At 37.0% G+C, this 20439-nt stretch overlaps 1 protein-coding gene across 4 annotated transcripts in view; it reads left to right on the top strand.

The window, feature by feature from the left end:
* NVL (nuclear VCP like) overlaps positions 1–20439 on the top strand; it is a 100539-nt gene that overhangs the window by 20639 nt on the left and 59461 nt on the right. For all 4 annotated transcript variants that reach the window (XM_043963262.1, XM_043963261.1, XM_043963260.1 and 1 more), the window contains 5 exons: positions 7011–7131; positions 7427–7503; positions 8013–8147; positions 8975–9076; positions 15458–15575. In XM_043963262.1, coding sequence (XP_043819197.1) covers positions 7011–7131; positions 7427–7503; positions 8013–8147; positions 8975–9076; positions 15458–15575 — 553 coding nt within the window. The remainder of the gene's footprint in view (positions 1–7010; positions 7132–7426; positions 7504–8012; positions 8148–8974; positions 9077–15457; positions 15576–20439) is intronic.

The following is a 20439-nucleotide window of genomic DNA, read 5'->3' as shown; positions in this document are numbered from 1 at the left end:
ATATATATATATATACATACATACACAATAACATTAAACATATTTCTGCATTAGTCATGTTATAAGAGAAAAATCAGAGCAATGACAACAAACCTCAAAATAGATAAACATCAGCACCAAAAACAAAAGAAGTAGTATGGTTCGTTCAGCATCTATACTCCACAGTTCTTTTTTTTTCCTGGATTTGGAGATCCTCTTCCATCATGAGTCACCTGGAACTCTTCTGTACCATTGGTACCATTGGTGAGAAGAATCTAGTCCATCACAGTAGGTCAACACACAGTGTTGATGATACTGTGTACAATGTTCTTCTGGTTTTGCTCATCTCACTCATCATCAGCTCACGTAAGACCCTCCAGGTTTCTCTGAACTCCTGCTCATCGTTTCTTACAGCACAATAGTATTCCATTGTATTCATATACCACAACTTGTCCAGCCATTCCCCAATTGATGGGCATCCCCATAACTTCCAATTCCTTGCCACCACATAAAGAGCAGCTATAAATATTTTTGTACATGTGGGTCCCTTTCCCCTTTCCATGATTTCTTTGGGAAAAAGACCCAAAAGTGGTATTGCTGGGTCAAAGGGTATGGACAGCTTTATCGCCTTTTGGGCATAATTCTAAATTGCTCTCCAGAAAGGTTGGATCAGTTCCAATTTTTCCACAACTTCTCCAACATTTATTATTTTCCTTTTTTTGTAATTTTAGCCAATCTGATAGGTGTCAGGTGGTACCTCAGAGTTGTTTTAATTTGCATCTCTCTAATCATTAGAGATTTAGAGCATTTTTTCATATGGGAATAGATAGCTTTGGTTTCTTCTTCAGAAAACTGCCTGTTCATATCCTTTGACCATTTCTCAATTGGGGAATGACTTGGATTCTTATAAATTTGGTTTAGTTCCCTATATATTTTAGAAATGAGGCCTTTATCAGAAGTACTGGCCATAAAAATTGTTTCCCAGCTTTCTGCCTACCTTCTAATTTTAGATGCATTGTTTCTGCTTGTACAAAAATTTTTTAATTTAATGTAATCAAAATCATCCATTTTGCATTTTATAATATATTCTATCTCTTGTTTGGTCATAAATTGTTTTCCTTTCCAAAGATCTGATAGGTAGACTATTCCTTTCTCTCCTAATTTACCTATGTCTAAATCGTGTATCCATTTTGACCTTATTTTAGTATAAGGTGTAAGATGTTGGTCTATGCCTAATTTCTGCCATGCTATCTTCCAGTTTTCCCAGCAGTTTTTGTCAAATACTGAGTTCCTATCCCAGAAGCTGGAGTCTTTGGGTTTATCAAACACTACATTACTAGTGTCATTTAGTACTGCATTTTCCTGTGCCTAGCCTATTCCATTGATCTTCCACTCTATTTCTTAGCCAGTACCAGATAGTTTTGATGACTGCCACTTTATAGTAAAGCTCCAGTTTTGGTACAGCTAACCCACCTTCCTGTGAATTTTTTTTCATTATTTCCCTGGATAATCTTGATTTTTTTTGTTTTTCCAGATGAATTTTGTTATTATTTTTCTAGCTCTATAAAATAATTTTTAAGTAGTCTGATTGGTATGGCACTGAATAAGTAAATTAATTTAGGCAATATTGCCATTTTTACTATATTAGCTCTGCCTATCCATGAGCAATTGATATCTTTCCAATTATTTAGATCTGATTTGATTTGTGTGAAGAGTGTTTGGCAGTTGTGTTCATAGAGTTCCTGGGTTTGTCTTGGCAAGTAGACTCCCAAGTATTTTATATTATCTACCGTTACTTTAAATGGAATTTCTCTTTCTATCTCTTGCTGCTGGGCTTTGTTGGGCATATATAGAAATGCTGATGATTTATGTGGATTTATTTTATATCCTGCTACTTTGCTAAAGTTGTTAATTGTTTCAAGTAATTTTTGAGTTGATTGTCTAGGATTTTTTAAGTATACCATCATATCATCTGCAAAGAGTGATAGTTTTGTTTCCTCCTTGCCTATTCTAATTCCTTTAATTCCTTTTTCTTCTCTGATTGCTAAAGCTAACATTTTTAGTACAATATTAAATAATAAGGGTGATAATGGACATCCCTGTTTCACCCCTGATCTTATTGGGAAGGCCTCTAATTTATCTCCATTGCATATAATACTTGCTGATGGCTTTAGGTAGATACTGTTTATTATTTTAAGGAAAGCTCCACCTATTCCTAAACTCTCTAGTGTTTTTATTAGGAATGGGTGTGTAGTTTTCTTTACATTGAACCAGCCTGGCAATGCTGGTATGATTCCAGCTTGGTTATGTTGTGTGATCTTTATTATATACTCTGTGATATGTACTGTTCTTGCTAGGATTGTATTTAAAATTTTTGAATCAATATTCATTAGACTAATTAACCTAAATGTTTTACATAATCATACATGGATAACCCATATTTGATTGTTTGCCCCCTCAGGGAGTGGGGAGGAGAGGGAGGGAAAAAGATAATTGGAACCCCAAACTATAAATAAAAATGTTTATTACAAAAAAAAAAAGAATAAGTGACCTATGTTTCTTTTTCTACTTTGACTTTCCCTGATTTAGGTAACAAGACCATTTTTTTCATCATAGAAGGGTTTTGGTAGGATTCCTTCTTTATTTTTTTCACCGTTTCTATAGTATTAGAATTAATTGTTCTTTTGGTAAAATTCACTTGTAAAATCATATGGCCCTGGGGGATTCATTTCTGGCTTCTTCAGTTTGTTCCATTTCTTTTTCTAAGACAGAGTTATTTAAGTATTTGATTTCCTATTCTGTTAATCTTTGCAGTTTATATTTTTATAACTATTCATCCATTTAGAATGTCAGCTTTATTGGCATATCATTGGGTAAAATAGCTCTGAATAATTGCTTTTATTTCATTGGTTTATAAAGTCACCTTTTATATATATATATAATATTGACAATTTGGTTTTCTTTTTTAATCAAATTTGCCAGTGGTTTATCTATTTTGCCTCATTTATTTATTTATTTTGAAAACCTACCTCCTGGTATTATTATTTACTTTATAGGGCTTTTTTTTTTAAACTTTCTATTTTGTTAATTTCCCCCTTGATTTTTAGGTTTCTATTTTGGTGCTTAATTGGAGTTTTAAAAAAATTTCTTGGTTTTCTGATTTTTTCTTTTTTAACTTGTATGACCAGTTTGTTGATCTGCTCTTTTATTGATTAGCATTTAGAGATGTGAATTTTCCTCTAAGTACTGCATGGGTGCATCCCACAAATTTTGGTATTTTGTTTCATTGTCATCTTTAATAAAATTATTGATTGTTTCTATGATTTGTTCTTTGAACCACTCATTTTTTAAGATTTGGTTTGCAATGAACCTTTTAATCTGATTCAAAGGCTCTATTGAATATAATTTTATTACATTATGGTCAGAAAAAATATTTATGCTTTTTTGCATTTGTGAAATTTTTTTGTACTTACTCAAGATCAGTTTTTGTGAATGCACCAAGAATAGCTGAGATATAGGTATACTCATTTTTGTTCGATTCATTCTTCTCCAGAGGCCTGTCATATACCTATCTTTTTCTAAAATTGTATTCATCTCTTTAAACTTATTTCTTATTTTATGGTTATCTAGGTTTGAGGGTAAATTGGGGTCTTCCACAATTCTAGTTTTACTGTATTTCCTCCTAGAATTCATTTAACTTTTCCTTTAAGAATTTAGATACTAAGTCATTTGATTCAGTGTCTGTATTCATTGATTGTGGTACCTTTTAGTTAAATGTAGTTTCCTTGTTTATCTCTTTATTTAGATCTATTTTTGCATTTGCTTTGTCTGAGACCATGATTGCCATGCCTTTTTTAAAAAAAAACTTTTACTGAGGCATAATAGATTCTGCTCCACCCCTTATTTTAACTCTTGTGTTTTTCATAAACATACAGCTAGTTTTCACTCAACAAAAGTGGAGCACTCTGCAGACTTCCCCGTTGCCCCCTCAACAGCTCTGCAGCCACTGTGGCTCCAGTGCCTACTGCAGCCAGGAGCCAGAGCCTGGGCTGATGCTGGGTCTTGCTGCCTCACTACCAGGGAGTTGAGTGTGTGTAAAGTAAATTTATGAAACGCTAGAACTATCTGCATTGTATTCTGGTTTCTAATCCATTCTTATATCCATTTCCATTTTATGGGTGATTTCATCCAGTTCACATTCACAGTTACGATTGCTAACTGTAATTTCCCTTCATCCTGTTTTATTATATGTCTTTCTATTTTTTACCCTTTCCCCTCTTTAAGAGTCGGTTGTTTGCTGACTAAGGCACTTTGCTCGGAAAGCCTTAACCCAGAAGCCCTTTTGATCTCCTTGTTGTGGCAATTAAGTACATTTGTTAAACTTCTAGATCAAATTATTCTAACTGTTGTTAGTGTCATTTCTATTGTCCTTTTACTGTGTTCGATTTCAGTTATCTTTTAAATAGTTGAGGTTTAAGTTGTTTCACTTGTATGCTATATATTTTTTTTAAGTGAGGCAATTGGGGTTAAGTGACTTGCCCAGACTCACCCAGCTAGTAAGTGTTAAATGTCTGAGGCTGGATTTGAATTCAGGTACTCCTGACTCCAGGGCCAGTGCTTTATCCACTGTGCCACCTAGTTGCCCCCTGTATGCTATATTTTTAAAATTTTGTGATTTAATATTTTATTTTTTCCCCAATTACATATAAAAACAATTTTTAAAATTTGTTTTTAAAATTTTTGAGTTCCAAATTTTCCCCTTCCCCTTGGGTAAGTAACTAATATGATATGTTATACATGTTCAGTCATGCAAAACATTTCTGTTAGTCATGTTGTGAAAGAAAAGACAAACCTCCCCCCCGCCCCCCCCAAAAAAGCTTTTCTATATAGTCAGAATTTTTTTCTGTTGTTTGCTTATTTTTCTAGCCTATTTCTTGACTTTTAACTCTATACTAAAGTGTGACTCGGCTTCCAGGACAGAAGGTGTACCTTCTAACCTTCAGGGGTTTTGTGCAGCTATTTTCAGAGCCTGTAAGCTTTCAGTTCTTTGAAGGTGGTATGATCCAAGGAGAGTTGTGTTTAGTACTTTCTTGCCTCGTGCTCTGGTCTCTGAGTCACCAGAAGCACTCTCTGACTAGAATCCCCACTCCCCTGCAGTTGCAAGCTCTGGTGTATGAGTGCTCCTCCTCAGCCTGGGACTGCCACTCAGGACTGCAACCCAGATCTGAGTGTGGGAAATTCAAGAATCCTGTGCCCCCTCCCCTCCCACTCCTATGCCAGCAAAGGGACCCGTTATTTCTTTCTGACCAGTTGTCCCTACACCCTTATTGTCTATGGGCCGAGAGCTTTGGAAAGCAGCTCTGCTGCTGCTGATTCAGTAGCCCCTAAGACCTGCTCCTGGTTTGCTGGGACCTGGTCTGTGCTGGTTCAGTGTGTACTGGACTATGTTCCACTCTCACTCCAGTGCAACAGACCTTTTCTGCCGACCTTCTACATTGTCTGGGGCTGGAAAATTGTTTCACCCTGTCCTTTTATGGGTTTTGCTGCTACAGAATTTTAGAAATACATTCCTGTCTATTAAAGTATCAAAGAAAGTTGTTCATGTTATGAAGGGGTAATACTTAAGTGTAATCTACACATCTTTGAAATCCTTCCTGAATCATCCATTCCCATATATTTTTCCTGTTCTTACCTTTTTTCACCTTTGTGTTGAAGTCATTGAGTATCACAGTGCATGCTGATTAAATTTGAAAGAACTTAAGTTCTTTGTAGAATCTTCATCTTTATGCTCAGCAACTGATGTTTGTATATAAGCTGCAAATATTTTTATGGGGATATTTTTGCAAATACATCTCCTTGGTCTTGCAATACTTGCAATACCAACTATCCATTCCATGAAATAAATCATGTTCCATGTAGCTTTCTGGACATGATAAAATTTACTCTGCTGTTTACTTTCTTTATTTCTCAAAGGAGTACCTTTGTGCCCTTCTTTCATTTAATTGCAACTTCCTTCTTCTGGATTCATTTTTTGGCAAGAATCTTAAGATTGATTGGATTTAGCTTCTCCAGCAAGATATGTATGAATTTGCTACTATTCCTCAAATTCCCCAAACTGTAGGATTCCTCACTCCTGCCCCTGTCACTTGAATTTCAAGGGAGCTACAGAGGACAGAGAGCTATTTTGCAATTTTCTTTGTTTTACAGGTAGGCATGGCCAAAAAAAATGGATTATTCAGGTGGCTAGGGGCTGATGTGATGACATGCCTCTCCCTCCATAGAAAGATTGATCTTCTTTAAACAGACTGTGTCTGTTGCTGAGGATAGTCAGTTTCCGGCATGGTAGAAATATTCAGAGCTTATCCTTTGCTGTGATAGAAACAAGGGTCACCTCCATACCATGATTAGGCATTGGAGTAGGGCACTATGGAAGTTCTACAATGTTATGATATATTTAAAAATCTGCTTTAAAATCTTCTCAGTAGGAACACATGAATTTTCCAATACTTGTGAAGTGAAGCATAGATAGCAAAGCAGCATGTAACCAGGAAAGGTGTGGCCAGACCCAAGAGGTAATGGAGTCAGGGTCTCTTAGTGCAGACTGTATAGCATATATTATCGGTATCCATTCAGATTGAAATTGAATTAGACTGGTGGACCAAGAACCTTAGTTTTAGCTGAAGGAACCCTGGTGAGGAAAAAGGAGGTCAGCAGTCCTGGAACATGTAACTGTGTTAGGAACATCTGAAGACATAAGCTCTGTTGAGGTTAAGTAGAACTAAAGTAGTTTGGTAGCTTGATTTTTAGTAGACTTTTTCTCTTCTTACCTACTTGAATATAGCCAGGAACTCTTGATGTCTGAGATAAAAAGTGTGAGAGGCAGGAACAAGTGAAATTCTTGACCATACCCCTCCCTAAAGATGTTAAGGCTTTTTCTATCATATCCTCAAAGATGGATTAAGTAAATATTTTAAAAACTGAATTTTAACTGACTACTCTTACAGGTATTATCTCATTTGGTGTCTTTCTAGGATCCAAAAGATAATTCTCTTCTGGAGAATAAAAGAAAAAACAGGTTTAAGAGAACCAAGAGAAAAACTGAGGATCTTCAGAAAGTAGATGGAGAAATAGAAGGTGTTTTGCAAAAAAAAGGTTAGACTAATGAATAGTTTACATTTATGTGGGTGGTAAGTGGCTGTGATATATCATTAGATCATACTTAGCTTTAAATTTCAGGAAGCTACCTTTGGAGGGGGAGGTGCAGGGTTCTAAGATTTTAGGCTTTTAGTGTCTGGGTGGTATAAGCATACACTAGAAAATATTGCCTTTTACTGTAGTAAAATTAACCCTATTAGAGGTTATTATTATTATTTTTAGTAGAGGTTATTAAATAAATTCCTGTTGACTTGCTTTGAATTCTTCATGCCTCTTCGTTTCTGCTTGACAGTCAAATCTCAAACACCAGAGCTACAGATCCCAACTGTGAAGTTTGAAGATGTAGGGGGCAATGATGTGACACTGAAGGTTAGTTACACTATAGATATTACTTCCTCTTGTGCTGCTAGTGACAGAAGGAAACAGCCCAGTTTTTTTACCTCTGTCAAATGTGTATCCATAGTGAATGAGGTAGGCCAGCTTACTTTTTGGCTTTATTGAGGGGCAAAAGAAATAAGTGATATAAAACACAGCACCTTTGATTTAAGGTCATTTGAGTTGTACTTTGACAAACTTGATTGTTTTTAAAACTGGACATTTAATTCAACTTCTTTGTATTTCCCTCTTTGGCCATCTTAGTAGAATCTATGATATACTGGAAAGAATATTGAACTTAAAGTCAAGTGAGGTTAGAGTTGTGAGAATCTCACTCCTGATCTTTTATTTGTTGTATGACCATGGACAACTCACTTATCCTACTGCATTTGAAAACTTTCATTACCTATAGGGCCTACCTCACAAGGTTGTTGTGCTGATCAAATGAGATAATATATGTAAAATGCTTTGCAAATCAATATTATTTCCTTCTCTCTTGACAGGAAGTATGCAAGATGCTTATCCATATGCGTCATCCTGAAGTATACCACTACCTTGGTGTAGTACCACCTAGAGGATTTCTTTTACATGGACCTCCAGGTTGTGGAAAAACATTACTTGCACAAGCAATTGCTGGGGTAAGGAATGTTGGTACTTGCTTTTTCTTTCTTCTCTGTGAACTTCTTTAATTTATTATGTGATGGTGTCAGGAAGAGGACAATTGTCATTTAGAAATGATCTGCTTTTCTCTTTTTATTTTAAAATTCATTGAATTTGTGCTAATTATAAGGCTGGCAGTTGAAATGGCATTCCAGTTTAGTTTTCAAGCTTTCTATTTACTTTGCTCCTAAACTAATAATGACCAAGGTTGTAATCTGACTGCTTTTTCCTCTTGATGACTTTCTTGGTAGAATAGGATCCCATTCCTTTTTTCTAATAGAGCAGTAGTTGAAGGTAAGCCACCTTTAAGATGATTATAATTATCCTACTTATTGCCATTGGTACAACTTGCTTCATATATAACTTCTTTCTAGTAATGAGGCTTCTCTCTTCTCACCTCTCTCCATTTTGTCAGTTAAAAGTGGGGGGGAAAGTTTTGGGTGTGTGTCAGATCTCCTGTAGTTCCTGTACCAAAGGTAGAGGATATTTCAAAATGTGTTGGCCCAGATTAGAGTTGGGAAAGATTATAGCTTCTTTGGTTCCAGACCAGCTTTTCAGGGGGAAGAAATTAATCTTCATGCTTTCCTCTAGTAATGGTGGAATTAAAAATCCTCAGCCACATGTCCAAAAAAACTCATGTTAAAACAGATTCTTGATTAAAATTTGTTTCTTTTTCATTGGGCTAACAATTCCTTAGAAATTGGGGCTTGGAAAAAATTCAGTTATTTCTGTTGCCTGTGTCAGAAGGAAATAATTTAGTTTAAAACTTGGCAGTTTTGTCATTCTTTTGTATGTTTCTATGCAGGAGCTTGAGCTACCAATTCTCAAAGTAGCTGCTACTGAGATTGTGTCTGGATTGTCTGGGGAGTCTGAACAGCAGCTGAGAGCACTCTTTGAACAGGCTGTGGTAAGTCAAGGTGGCTGCTAGCTATAAAGAAGCCATTTCATCAGGAGGTTGTGTTCTCCCATTTCTGCAGCATCACCTGCATTTGTTCATTCTGATTGCCATACAGGAAAGAGTTGGGGAAGACTTCTGGAAGACTTCTAAGACATCAGAGTAGTACCTTGTACCCAGTGGCCCCTGTGACAGAGACATGATTTTCCAGAGAAACTCCCATATGGCTTTTTAGAAGGCCACTTGAATGTCCGGGCGAATACTCCTGTGTTAATAATTAAACTTACACTAGCAAAGAAGCCAAATTGTAACTTACATGTAACTGTTTTATGGCTAGTAGAATTTTAAGATCTTATCCCATTGTAAGGAAGAAATTCAGTTATGTTTCACTGGAAAGATTCTGTAATATTTTTGTCTTATCTAAAACTTGAAGGTTTAAAAAATTAAAACAACCCAAGAATATTGCAGAGACATGTAAAGAACTGTGATATTTGCGTTCAGTGTAAGTTTGTTCCCATACATGGATGTTTACTAGTCATTACAGTGATTAATTCTTCAATGAAAACTGGGGACAAGGAAACATTTTTCTTCATTATTTGAAACAGTCAAAGTTTGTTGTCTCTACTGAGTATGGCCAGCTTAACTGGAAATACAATATAAATGGAAATGAGAAATTCTCATACAGTAGGGAAGTATGGGCGACAAAACAACAAGGGTAGACAGTTTACTAGGTTTGATTCACATTAAGTGGGGTGGAGACAGTACAAGGTGGGAACTAGAAGAAGATACAGTTAAAACTCTTATTTTGGTCCTCCATTGAGGACAGTGGGAAGAATGCTGTAGTGAATTATAATTGTGACATGACTTATATTTAAAAATTTTCATTTAAAAGTGACAAATACAGTCTCCAGATTACCAGTCTTGTTTAATATTCTTCTGCCTCATTAGAATTGCAGTGATACCTATTTAGCTAAAAGGGACATAAGATCAGTTCACTGGGAATGATATGTTCCCAGTGATATAGCTATTCTTGTCCCTTTCTTTTTTCTTTTTTTTTTTTTTTTGGACAGGGCAATGAGAGTTAAGTGACTTGCCCAGGGTCACACAGCTTAGTAAGTGTCAAGTGTCTGAGGCTGGATTTGAACTTGGGTCCTCCTGAATCCAGGGCTGGTGCTTTATCCACTGTGCCACCTAGCTGCCCCGCTTTCTTTTTCAACCTCAATTCTGATGCCATCACATGTCTTTTCTTTCTTCTTCCCATTTCGTTTTCTATGTAACTGAGCAGAAACTTGATATGCTTGGCTTATGGAGATTCCATTTTGATAATATGGTATAGTGGATAGATTGTTGGACTTGGAATAAAGACTTGAGTTTGAATTCTGCCTACGATTTTACTAACTCTATGACTGGGCAAGTCACCTAACCTCGCTGAGGTTTCCACCTGTCTATGTGTTTCCCCCACAGACATTTATAATTTGGAAGAGAGCTACATAGTGAATAGCCAGGCTTTTATTTTAAATGTGTCCTATTCATGATTTTGAGTCATTTTAGTTTTCTTGTCAGTCACCAAGCATTTATTAAGCACTACTATGTGCCAGACACTGTCTTTCCCCACCAAGCCTCTTTTATCCTTAACACTTTGCCTCTTCCCTCCTCACCCATAGGCCTAGTATTGAGTGGTTAAACATCAGCTAGCACAGCAAGTTTCAAATTTGGATACTCTTAGTCTCTAAAACAGTATTATAGAGCGATCCATGAACCTCATTGTTCTCCATGTATTTTGTGACTGTTATCACTTTGTTGCTCCTCACATATCATCCAGGCGGTCAATCATTAAGTATTTATTAAGTAGCTAATGTGTCAGACACTGATAAGTGCTAGGGATACAAAGAAAGGCAAAAGACAGTTCCTGCCCTCAAAGAGCTCATAATCCAATGGAGGAAACAGCAGGCAAACAAATATGTGTAAGATAAATAGGAAATAATTACAAGAGAAAAGACACGCGATTTAAGAGGGATTGAGAAAGGTTTCCTATAGAAGATGGGATTTTAGTTGGTCCTGAAGGAAGCTAGGAGGCAGAGATTAGGAAGGAGAGCATTCCAGGCATGGGTGGACAGCTCTTAAAAATGGCGAGAGCCAAGAGATGAAGTGTTTTGTTCATGGAACAGCAAGGAGGCCAATATCACTGAATTGAAGAGTATACAGTGTGGGAGAGAGGGTGTTTATGAGGTTTAAGAAGACTGGAAGGTAGAGGTGTGGGCTAGGTTGTGAAAGGCTTTTGTATTTGGTCCCCGGAGGTGATAAGCTACTAGAATTTATTGAGTAAGGGAGTAACATGGTCAGATCTGTGCTTTACAAAAATCAGTCTGTCAGCTGAGAGTGGAGCATGATCTGGAGTAGAAATTGACCTGTGGCTGGCCAACCTGCTAGAGGGCTATCACGGTAGTGGTTCAGATCTGAGGTGATATGGGCTAGCACTAGAGTAGGGGCAGTGTCAGATGGGAAAAGGGGCTGTCGTCAAGATAGGTTATTAAGATGAAAGTCACAGGCCTTGGCAACAGTTTGGATATGGGGGAGAAGGGGAGTTGATATACTGAGGAGTTGGGAATGACACCTAGGTTGTGAGCCTGGGTGTCTGGGAGGATGATGGTTCCTTCAACAGTAATAGGGAAGTTTGGAAGGGGAGATGGTGTAGGGGAAAAAGAGAGTGAATTCAGTTTTGTACTTGTTGAGTTTAAGATCTCTAGTGTACATCTAGTTTCAGATGTCTGTAAGGCAGTTGGAGAAGAAATTGGAGCTGAATAGGTAGATTTGAGAAGCATCACTATAAAGATAATAATTAAATCCAGTCATCACCCATTGAAGTCGTGTAAATGGAGAGGAAAAGAGGGACCAGGAGAGTGCTGGGGAATACTCAAGGTAAGTAGGCATGACCTGAATGAGTTTCCAGCAAAAGAAAATAAGAAGGTGCATTCATAGTTAGGAAAATAACTGAGGGAGGAGTATCCCAAAAACCTAGAGATAAGATGATATCAAAGAGAAGGTGTCTTCAGTATCAAAAGCTGCAGAGAGTTCAAGAAGAATGAGTTTGGGGACATGACACTTCATCTCCTGACCCAAGCATTTTCACTGACTGTCCCCTGTTTGTGGAACTCTCTACCTCCTTATCTTTGCCTCTTGACTTCCCTGTCTTCAAATCTCAGCTGAAGTTCTGCCTTCTGCAAGAAGGCTTTCCCAGACCTCCTCCACCTTAAGACTATCCCCAATTTGTCTTGTTTGTACATGGTTGCTGCATGTTGTCTTCCCCCATTAGAATATGAACTCCTTGAGAGCAGGGACTGTTTTTTGCCTTGCTTTGTATCCCCAGTACATAGGACAGTGCCCGGCACACAGTAGGTGCTTAATAAATGCATTGATTAACATCTTTATTTTTACCAACATCTTACTGAAATTTGACATTTCTTTCAGTTATTTAAAAAAATAGATATTCTGAGATATATTTTGGCCCAATAAAATTAAGAACTTCTGCTCTACAATACATATCTTTATTTTTAACTCACTGTACACCACATTCTTTTCTAAAAAAGAACAAAAATAGGCAGTTTATACTCTACACCTAAGAGTTTGCCATCTTTTTAACAGTATGCCTCTGGGACAGCTAGGTGGTGCAGTGGATAAAGCACTGTCCCTGGACTCAGCTTGACACTCACTAGCTATGTGACCTGGGGCAAGTCACTTAACCCTCATTGCCCTGCAAAAAAAAAATAATAATAACAAAATTAAAAAGAGCTTCCTGATAATCATAACAAAAAATTTAAGGGCAGCCACATCGGCCCTGGAGGCAGGAGGACCTGAGTTCAAATCCAGCCTCAGACATTTGACACTTAGAAGCTGTGTGACCCTGGGCAAATCACTTAACCCTCATTGCCCCACAAAAAGAAAAAAAACCTAATATGCCTCAAAACGTACCTCTTTCTTGATACTTTACAGTCAAGTTGAATATTAGGACTGAAAGTTAGTGTTTATATCATTTGCAGTGATCCTGAACTTTCCATTATTGGGCCATATCATAAAGCTTGGACTCAGAAAATAATAATAACAAGTAATATATTGTTATTTTGTAGTTCAGAGAATTCTTTACATCTATTATTTCATTCACTCTTTAACACAACCCTGTGAGGTAGCTAGTATTGTCCATTATTTCATTCAGTCTGTACGGTAACCCTGTGAAATAACTATGACAAAACAGGCACACGTAGGTTACATCACTTGTTTAGGGTTACACTGGTAGTAAGTGATAAGCAAGGGTGGAATCTCCAAGGAGACCAGTACATTCCTCTAGTTACCCAGGTTTAAAACCTTGGCAGTGTCCTTGACTTTCATTCTGTTTCAGCCCACACAACCACTCAGTGACCAGATCTTATCATTTCCACATTAGCATTACTCACATCCCTTTTCTCATGCAGCTGCCACCTTTTATACGCTTAACATCTCTGGTCTGGACTTTTGCATCCTAATTGGATCTCTTTGTCTTCAGTGTCTTTTCTTCTTCCCTATCTCTACAAAACTGATCAATCCTAAAGTGCATGTCTGACCATGTCACTGTAAATAAACTGCACTGGTTCTCTTACCTCTAGGATCAAATTGATTCACCTTTATTTAGCATTTAAAGTTCTTCCAGCCTAGACCTACCCATAAGCTACTTTTTTAACCTCTCAGTATGCCTATGGCCAAAGAAAGAATTTAGCTTATGTATGCTTAGTGATAGATTGACTGAAAAAAATACCAACGTGCTTCACATTCGGCTAGGCTGAAATGAGGGAAAAAGCAAGTGGAACATTGTTATTTGTTTTAAGCATGATGAAATAACTTGACATTATTCACTGAGTAACTGGAAAAAACCTTTAAGGACAATAAGTAACAAGACTGAGTTATGGTTTGAAAATGAAAGCATGTCACTGAAATGGCATTATTTAATTAGTTTACAATTTACAGTTTAATTTTCTTGAAGCATCACGATACTTTTAAAGAGTTTTCTAACAAAAGAGACTCTAAAGCCTCCATCTAAAAATATGATTGAAGTTCATTTTATGTCTTGTATGAAAGAAGAGAATACTTTAAGCATAAAAAGCAAGTAATCAGTGATAGGCAAAAAAAATCATAACTCTGGATGGGATTATAAAATGACATTTGACAAGTTTGGGGCCATTAATCAGAAATCTAATGGAATATCTTCTAAATACATTTCTGTTAAAATATATTGTCCATTTGCCCACATGTATTCTAACCAGATAAAGCCTTCCCTTATGACAAAGAAAAATTGAGGGTAAACTGATTAATACAGCAGCAATATCTAATAATATATTTTCTAATAAAACGTTGCCTGCCAGAATCTCTTCCTTTAGCATATCAGATGGCATGTAGGCAGTTATGGCTCTGCGGATAAGTGACCAAGGGAGTACAGACTGCTTGCTCAGCTCCAAATCAACCCTTGGGCTCTCTGACATGACAACTCAAACAAAAGCAGGTGGAATCAGTCCAGGCTGTAGGGAACCACGTCAGTGAGTGGAGTCATGCCTGAAATGACTTTTTCATGAAGGTTACCTTCTAAGACAACACTCTTTGCTGTCTGCTCTGGAGCTGTACCCTCTTGGGTATTGGGCCTGGTTGTCCATCTTGTAGCTACATTCTTCTTCTATGTGTTTTCTCCCCTCTTTGAGGGCAGTAGCTGTTTTCTTTTTGTATGTGTGTTCCAGGCACAATGCTTGGCACATAATAAGAACTTATTACATGCTTTCTCATTCATTCACTCGAACTCTACAGTGCAGCCAAACTGGCCTTGTTACTGTCCTCACATATGACACTCCATTGATTGTGTCTTTGTCCTGACTTGCTTAGAATTCTTCCTTGCCTCTGCCTCTGAGAATCCTTTGTTTCCTTAAAAACTGGTCAAGTGCCACCATCTCCATGATCTCTTTTTTCTGATCTTCTCACCTGCTAATGCCCTTCCAGACCAAGAAGTGTTTGTATTTATTTTGTACCTATGTATGCATTTATGTACATATATCTTCTCCTTCGGGTCAAGTACTGTTTCATTGTTGTCTTTTTAGCTTTAGCATGTAACTACAACATAGGTGCTTAATTAAAGGTTCATTTTATTGAAATCCAGTTGTTTTTTCTCCCGACTCTGTCTGCTTGTATTCCTTTATATGTCTCTCCAGAATCATCTAGATTCCCTTTGGGTCAAAGATATTGATATTAATGTGTGATCTTAAAACTTTCAGGTTTTTTTTTTTTAATGATGTGAGTGCTTCCATAAATTGTTTTGGTATTATTCACCTTTGTATGGTTGATTTCTTCATGAATGACTTACCATGGCATTCTTATTTTTAGTCAAATGCACCTTGCATCCTTTTTATTGATGAAATTGATGCTATCACCCCCAAAAGAGAAGTTGCTTCAAAAGACATGGAACGGAGAATTGTGGCCCAGCTCCTAGTCTGCATGGATGGTTAGTTTAAAATAAATACTTGTTTGAAAAATATTCTTTTTAGAGGTATACTTTTTATTAAGGGGATGGACACCACCAGTTCCACCAGACCTCTTAGGACTGGATAGATAATCTCCATTATAGAATGTTGCTTGTTTTGTGTACCTGTTTAAATCTGAAGTAGAAATGTCTTTGGTGGCATTGGCATTTGTATAACTTTTTGTGATTTTTAAAAAGTTGTTCTGCTGATTCCTTTTGGTTAACAGTATCCTGTGTTCCTTTGACTTTTAAGCTTTGATACATCTTCTTAATGTTAGTTTGCTCTTTAAGATTCCATACTAGAGGGGCAGCTAAGTGGCACAGTGGATAAAGCACCGCACCTGGATTCAGGAGGACCTGAGTTAAAAATCTGGCCTCAGACACTTGACACTTACTAGCTGTGTGACCTTGAGTAAGTCACTTAACCCTCATTGCCCCCACCCAAAAAAAAAAGACATCTATTATCTCTGAATCTGGATCAACTCTAAGGAATATAAGAGCCAGAACATAAAGTTACACAACTTATATAATTATACTCCAGATAGTGTCATTTTCAATGGTGCTTTGTTATATGCATTTTTAAGGTTTATAAAATCATTTATTTTTATTCTGTTCAGTAGGAATTTCTGCTAATTCAGACATGAATTTTTATCAAGTAAATTCATAGTACAAACAAGATCATGAGAAAAATTAATTCAATTTAATAACATTTCTTAAATGCCTAATGTGTCAAAGACTGATGGGGATACTCTGATACCTTACTGGATTGTATCATATTCTTGACCATATTCTTCCAGGAAGCCTCCACAGGGTGTCTAGCAATGTATTGGAGCCTTTCTCTAAAACTCTTGTCATTGAAATAACACATCCCAGTCAAATTGAACAATCATATGTTCTCTGAACTTGATAAGTTCTGCTATTTAGGTCTGGCTGTTTTTAAAGGCCCAGAGATAGGGCCACACACTCAATTGTTCCAACTACAAGGCTTATCCAATCAATAATCTTGTCATATTTGATGATATGACTAGCCTATCTCCTTTTCTGGTTATGTATCCATACTATTACAGTGGCATTACTTATCTTGTGCAATATGTTCCCTTTCATCTCTCAATTGTTCTTTGAATGATCTTCAACTTTAATTCTTCAATTCAGTTCAGTTGTTAAAATTAATTCAAAGCCATATAGTATCACCTTAATAATATTGATATTAAAAAGCTGGTCCTTTAGGAAAAACTCTGGGTCATTAAAAACAAACCAACCTGGTCTCTTACTCCTGTTCAAGAATTTTTCCAGGTCATCATACATCCAGGATAAATGAACTGTTGTGTGTCCATTAGTATTCCATAACCAAGAAAATAGGTGGTTTTTGCTCACTTCCCCCCTCCCCCCAGGTGAGTATTGAGTACCAAGGAGGGAAAAATCAAATTTGGCAGGCGTGAGATGATTGGTAATTTTGGAGAGAGTCGTTTTAGTTGAATGATGAGATTGGAAGCTAGGTTGCAGAGGATTGAGGAGCAAGAGAAGAAGTAAAGGTAATTTAAACAGCTTTTCCAAGGAATTAGGCTGAGAAGGATGGAAGAGATACAGGATGATATCTTGAGAGGATGATGGTTTTGTGAAGGTTTTTTTTTAAATATGGGGAAATTTTGAGGGCAACAAAACAGGAACCAGATGATTGAGAGATGTACTAAGTTTGTTTATATCATTATTAAAACCTGTAATTAGAGAATGTGCTTGTATGGGTTTTATCTCTGCACCTTGAAATCCCTGCCCTGACTATCAGAATGTAATTAGTTTATGGAATGGCAAGTAGTGAACTTTGGCTGGGAAGCAGAATGTTTGAGTGTAATGAATAATAAGAAGTTAGATTGGAAAGGTACATCTGACCCAGATTATAGAGGTTTTTTTTGTTGCCAGGCTTAGGAGTTTGTATTTTATCCCATAGAGAGGTTTGGGAGGTTTTTGTGCAGGCAAGTATCAAATGTGTGCCTTAGGAAGATTAATCTGGCATCTGCAAAGAGAGTGGTTTGACGAGGGGGAATGATAAGAGACCAGGAGACTCTAATTATTCAGAGAAAGATGGTGATAATCTGAACTAGGATGGTGGTTGTGTAAATAGAGAAGAGGGAACGGTTTTGGGAGGTGTTGTCAAGCCTCAGCAGAATTTGGCAGCTGCTTGGTTGTAAGGAATAAAGAGTGGGGAAGACTTAAGAACAAGTTCAAGGTTTTGAAGTTGAATATCCTGGAGGAGATGCCATGAACAAAAATAGAGGGAGTTTGAGGGAGGGACAGATGGGGTTAGGGGAGAGAGGCATTGGGGGATGCCTTAAGTTTAAGTTATAAGCAGGATATCCAATTGGGGACTTCCTGCTTGCAGTTTTGCAATGCAAGGCTCTATATACAATTTAGGGAAAAAATTAGAATCTGTATGTATGGATTTGAATGTTCCTTTTGTGGAGCTGATAAGTGAGCTCCATTCCAGGTGAGATCACCAAAGGAGAGCAGAGAGAGAGAAAAGACCCCTAAGATAGTACATTGCTTAGCATTTAGTGTAGACAGTCAGCAAACTGAGAGTATGTTTTCATATCCTATCCTATTCTTCTGTTCCCCTATTATTCCCCACCCAAGCCAGATTTATCTGTAGTAGGGGTTTGTTTTGTTGTTGTTATTTAATGTCATCATTCTTCATCACATGTATAAATGTTAAATTTTCCTGGGCCCCGTGTGGAGGAAGGCTCGCTAGATGTACACTAATAAAAATGTGTGGGGAAAGGTTAAGAGTGTGATAAGTAATAGGTTGGTAAATAGAATGAGGTAGTGTGTGAAACAAATCTTAAGCCTGACAACAGTAAGAATTCATATGTTTAGACTATCAGGAGGATTTAGGAGACTGTGCTTCAGTTGTGCTTTAATGTGAATTTTGATTCAGTTGTATGAGTCAAAACTTTCTGAGTTTCTAAATAACTTTTCCCTTCCTCTCCCCCCATTCCCCAAATAATCAACCCTGAGTTCTTCTCGCATTGTAATCTTGGGTAAAACCTGGATAGGATGTAGTTCTATTCCTGGTCATGTGGTACCTGAGTAATGATTGATTACAGGAATGTTATCCAAATGGGCACTTGCAGGGCGTGGGGTGTGGTGGGGGTGGGGGTGTAGGGGAATGGTAACATGCCCTGTTCCTGGTACCTGAAGGAACTTGATCAACTTCTGGTACCCTGACCCTTCATTGGCTTGAACCATAATTTCATTTCTGTCCCTAAGCCCTTTCCTTTCTCTACCCCATGCTCTTCTGGGACCTGCTGTGGTCTTAGCAGACAGTTGTATTTTAGCACAGTAACATTTTAGTAGGAATAGTCAGATAATTTGAGTTGTTACAGTTAATTTTAATTTTTGTTTTCTTTTTCTATGCATGTTATGGATACATTCTCCAGAGGAAATCATAAGCTTCCTGACAGCAAGGATTGTATTGTTATTTTTTTTCAATCCTCATTGCCTAGTAATATCTTAACACAGTAGGTTCATAATGAATGTTGGTTGAATTGGATTGGGGAGAGACAGTCATACAGGTAGAAAGAGAACCAGTATGTCAGAATGACCAGAAGAAGGGGTAACATTCAATGGTGGCAAGTGCTGCCAAAAGATCAAAGAATATGAGAGTGGAAAGACCCAGGTCCCATTTTTTTTTCATACCAGTATTTTATTATTTTCTAGTTACATGTAGAGATAGTCTGCAACATTTGTTTTTATAAGATTTCTAGTTTCAAATTTTTCTCCCTCCCTCCACCCTCCCCAAGACAGCAGGCAATCTGATATAGGTTATATATGTACAATCACATTAAACATATTTCTGCATTAGTCATGCTGTATAAGAAGAATCAGAGTAGAAAGGGAAAACCTCAAAAAAGAAAAACAACAAAAAAATAGAGATAGTATGGTTCAATCTGCATCTAGATTCCATAGTTCTTTTTTTTCTGGATTTGGAGAACATTTTCCATTGTGAGTCCTTTGGAACTATCTTGGACCATTGTATTGCTGAGAAGACTTAAGTCTATCACAGTTGATCAATACACAATGTTGTTGATACTGTGTACAATGTTCTCCTGGTTCTGCTCATCTCACTCAGCATCAGTTCCTGTAAGTCCTTCCAGATTTCTCTGAAATCTGCCTATTCATTGTTTCTTACAGCACAATAGTATTACATTCCATTCATATACCACAACTTGTTCAGCCATTCCCCAATTGATGGGCATTCCCTCAATTTCCAATTTCTCGCCACCACAAAAAGAGCAGCTATAAATATTTTTGTACATGTGGGTCCTTTTCCATTTTTTATGATCTCTTTGGGACCTAATAGTGGTATTGCTGGATCAAAGCATATGCACAACTTTATAGCCCTTTGGGCACAATTCCAAATGCTCTCCAGAATGGTTGGATCAGTTCACAGTTGCATTGGTGGTACTTTTAGTGGGGAATATTTAAATACTTGAGAAAGTTACTTTTAATTGTTTTTGAGTATTCAGAATACCCTTTTACTTATGCTAATTACAAATTGATTTTTATTCATTAAAGCAGTCCTGTGAATCTCTTTTAAGCTTTGTTAACTAGCTTCCATACTCATTTTAAGAAAGCAGTAAAGCTAAATTTTATTTAAAATAGACTATACTTAATTTGAAATGAGTTCTGAGAAAAATATAAAATTGGAATTTCCTCGAGAAATGCTTAGCAGTCAGACCAAGATCCCAGCGTTGGCAGATTTCCTTACCTCAAATTTTATTTCATTTTTTAAAAATGAGGAAGATAATTCTATTTAACTTTTTTTAAACTTTATTTTTATTGATATCTTGTT

The sequence above is a fragment of the Dromiciops gliroides genome, chromosome 4 (genome assembly GCF_019393635.1).
Source record: "Dromiciops gliroides isolate mDroGli1 chromosome 4, mDroGli1.pri, whole genome shotgun sequence".
Taxonomy (NCBI): domain Eukaryota; kingdom Metazoa; phylum Chordata; class Mammalia; order Microbiotheria; family Microbiotheriidae; genus Dromiciops; species Dromiciops gliroides.
Note: the sequence above shows the minus strand (reverse complement) of the source record. Positions and strands in the feature narration are given on the sequence as shown.